This window comes from Glycine max, chromosome 7, assembly GCF_000004515.6.
Source record: "Glycine max cultivar Williams 82 chromosome 7, Glycine_max_v4.0, whole genome shotgun sequence".
In the NCBI taxonomy this organism is placed as follows: Eukaryota; Viridiplantae; Streptophyta; class Magnoliopsida; order Fabales; family Fabaceae; genus Glycine; species Glycine max.
Window position 1 is genome coordinate 20,539,161 of NC_038243.2, and position 3,756 is coordinate 20,542,916.

At 36.6% G+C, this 3,756-nt stretch overlaps 1 protein-coding gene across 1 annotated transcript; it reads left to right on the plus strand.

Annotated features, from left to right (window-relative positions):
* Positions 1–2,354: 2,354 nt before the first annotated feature.
* Positions 2,355–2,819, plus strand: LOC106799271 (secreted RxLR effector protein 161-like). Its single transcript, XM_014777461.1, has one exon. It carries the CDS (start codon positions 2,355–2,357, stop codon positions 2,817–2,819), a length of 465 nt encoding a protein of 154 aa, XP_014632947.1.
* The last annotated feature ends 937 nt before the right edge of the window (positions 2,820–3,756 follow it).

Consider the following 3,756-nt stretch of genomic DNA (forward strand, 5'->3'; position numbering starts at 1 on the left):
TCCTTGTCCGCATTGCAAAAAGACAAATCATCCTGAAAGAAAATGTTGGTGGAGGCCAGATGTCAAGTGCGGAAATTGTGGCAATATGGGACATGTAGAGCGAATATGCAAGTTCAAATCAAAGGAAGCAAAGGTGGTTGTGGAGGAACAAGAAGATGAGCAACTCTTTGTCACAACATGCTTTGCCACAAGCAATAGTTCCAGTGATTCATGGTTAATAGACAGCGGCTGCACAAACCATATAACCAATGACCTGAACCTCTTTAAAGAACTTGACAAAACCATTGTTTCCAAAGTAAAAATTGGAAATGGTGATTTCATCTCAGTCAAGGGAAAATGGACTGTTGCTATTGAAAGCTTGACAGGTTTGAAATATATCTTTAATGTCTTATATGTGCCTGACATTGATCAAAATCTACTTAGTGTTGCTCAGCTTGTAGAGAAAAGCTTCAAAGTTATATTTGAAGAAAATTGGTGCTTGATCAAAGATGCAAAAGGAAAAGACGTATTCAGGGTGAAAATGAGGGCTAAAAGCTATGCTCTAAATCTAATGGAGGAGAAGCAAATAGCTTTTTCAAGCATGACCACCAATGTTGAACTATGGCACAAAAGGCTCAGACACTTCCATCTTGCTAGACTTTTATACATGCAAAAACATGTCTTGGTGAAAGGTGTGTCAATGCTTGAAGACAAGTTAGCCGATTGCATGGCTTGCCAATATGGTAAGCTAGTCAGAAAACCATTTCCTCAATCAACTTGGAGAGAAACTCAAAAGCTGCAATTAGTTCACACAGATGTTGGGGGACCTCAGAGAGTATCATCTTTAAATGCATTGGTGGAGAATCAAAGTGATTACAAGTTGCAAACAATAAGGTCTGACAACGGGAAGGAATACAGAAATGATGTTTTTGATAAATTTTGTGAAGAAGCTGGCATTGAGCACCAACTCACCGTAACTTACACCCCACAACAGAATGGTGTGAGTGAGAGAAAAAAATAAAAGTATCATGGAGATGACAAGGTGTATGATGCATGAAAAGGAGTTGCCAAAGGAGCTATGGGCGGAGGCTGCAAACACTGTAGTATTTTTGCTGAATAGACTACCTACAAGAGTTTTGCACAAAAAAACTCCATTTGAAGGTTGGTTTGGTTACAAACCAGATTTACAAAATCTAAAAATCTTTGGTTGTGTTTGTTTCTCTTATGTTCCACATGTTAAAAGGGACAAACTTGATAAAAAGGCAGAACCCGGAGTTTTCATTGGATACAGCAACACCTCCAAAGCTTACAGAATTTTCCAACCTCAAAATGGGAAAATTCTTGTGAGTAGAGATGTCAAATTTATGGAAGATCAACAATGGAGTTGGGATGAGCCAATAAGGAAGCAGCTGCCATAAATCCCACAGTTCCTTGATGATTATGTAGATGACATTCCTGTCAGATGTACAAGATCTTTATCTGAGATTTATCAAAAGAGTAATGTAGTTGTCCTAGAACCTGCAGAATTTGAAGAAGCTGAAAAGGATGACAAGTGGATAAATGCTATGAAGGAAGAGTTGAAAATGATTGAAAAAAATGACACGTGGGAGCTAGTGGACAGACCTCAACACAAACAACCTATAGGGATAAAATGGGTTTATAGAACCAAACTTAATCCAGATGGTTCTATAAATAAATACAAGGCCAGGTTGGTGGTGAAAGGCTATGCTCAGGTGTTTGGAGTGGATTTTTCAGAAACCTTTGCTCCAGTTGCACGTCTTGATACAATTAGAATGTTACTTGCCTTGATTGCACATAAAAGGTGGAAAGTTTATCATTTAGATGTAAAATCTGCCTTTCTAAATGGTTACTTGTAGGAGGAGATTTATGTAGAGCAACCTGAGGGGTTTCAAATCAAAGGAGAGGAGCAGAAAGTTTACAAGTTGAAAAAGGCATTATATGGTCTTAAACAGGCTCCTAAGGCCTGGTACAGCAGGATAGATGATCATCTTCAAGATCTTGGATTTGTCAAAAGTCCAAGTGAGGCTGCATTATATGTGAAATTGGTAGATGCAAATTTAATCATTATTGCTGTATATGTTGATGATTTACTTGTGATAGGAAGTGATGAGAAACTCATAAAGGAGTTTAAAGCTGAAATGCTTAAAGCATTTGAAATGACAGATCTTGGCTTGATGAGTTTCTTTTTGGGAATGAAGGTGAAACAAGATCATGATGGAATCCCCATTCACCAAAAGAAGTACGCAAGGGAAATACTCAAGAAGTTTCATATGGAGGACTGCAAAAGCACTACATCTCCAATGAACTAAAAGGAGAAATTTAGCAAGGATGATGGAGCTGATAAAGTTGACGAAATGCATTACAGAAGCTTGATTGGTTGCTTAATATATCTTACTGCAACCAGACCTGACATTTTGTTTGCAGTAAGTATACTTTCAAGGTTCATGCATTGTGCTAGTGAAGTTTATCTTCAAGCTGCCAAACGAGTTATTAGATATGTTAAAGGCACTTTAGACTATGGTATAATGTACTCTCTTTCTCATAATTTTAAGCTCCATGGATATTCTGATAGTGACTGGACAGGTTGTATTGATGACATGAGAAGCACCTCTGGTTATTGTTTTTCCTTTGGTTCTGGAGTCTTTTCTTGGTGTTTTAAAAAGCAAGAAGTTGTAGCTCAATCAACTACAGAAGCAGAGTATGTAGCTATTGTTGCTACAGTGAATCAAGCTCTTTGGATCAGGAAAATTATGACAGATTTGCATATGAAACAAGAAGAAAGCACACAGATTTTTGTGGACAACCAGGCTGCAATCTAAATTGCTAATGATCCAGTGTTTCATGGCAAAACTAAGCATTTCAAGATAAAGCTTTTTCTTCTAAGAGAAGTTCAAAGGGAAGGAGAAGTGAAGTTACTGTACTGCAAAACAGAGAATCAAAGTGCTGACATTCTGATCAAGGCACTTCCAAAAGTCAAATTTGAATACTTGAGACAAAAGCTTGGAGTTTGCAGTTCCAAAGTCAAGGAGGAGTGTTAAGATGTGACTGTTGGAACTGTCTAACAAACTATAGTAGATAAGATTTTTATGCTATTTTTTAGGAAAAATAAAAGTCATGTTGACTAATAGGATAAAGCAGTTTTGATCCTATTCTCTAGGCATGATATGTTAGTGGTGTTATCTTTCTGTTAGTGATGTTATCTTTTTGTTAGCAGTTACTATCTTTTCCATGTTTTTAAATACGTTGTTTCATATCATAATAAAACAAACCTTTGCAGTCTCAATTTCTTTCTTTTATGCTCCCTCTCATTCTTTAATATTTTTGTCTGCTGTTATTAACTAAAAACAACAAATTTCACATTTCCATGCATTATATATATATATATATAATGCATGGAAATGTGAGGACAACAACTTAGTAGACTTCGCGAAGATGGCAGAGGACAAGGAATGGGAGGAGTTCTCGCGAGACAGAATGAAAAAGCAATAGTAATGGATGAAAAGCAATCACGTGATGTGACTTGATGAATTAATCTCAACCATTGATTTAAAATAAAATGAAAGATTCGGATTGGGAGTAACTTCTTACACTTACTTTGGAGTAAGTGAATCCTCCCCTCTTTTTTATAACATTAAAAAAATGCATAAAATGGATGAATCGGTCTAATTATCCACCCAATGTTGAACAAATCGATTGACCAAAAGCAGGCTCAAAAAGCGAAACGTCACTACATACAAAGACACAAATTACTACACT

Coding starts and splice junctions, on each gene's coding strand:
- LOC106799271 (XM_014777461.1), top strand. CDS start 2,355: ATGCATTACAGAAGCTTGATTGGTTGCTTAATATATCTTACTGCAACC.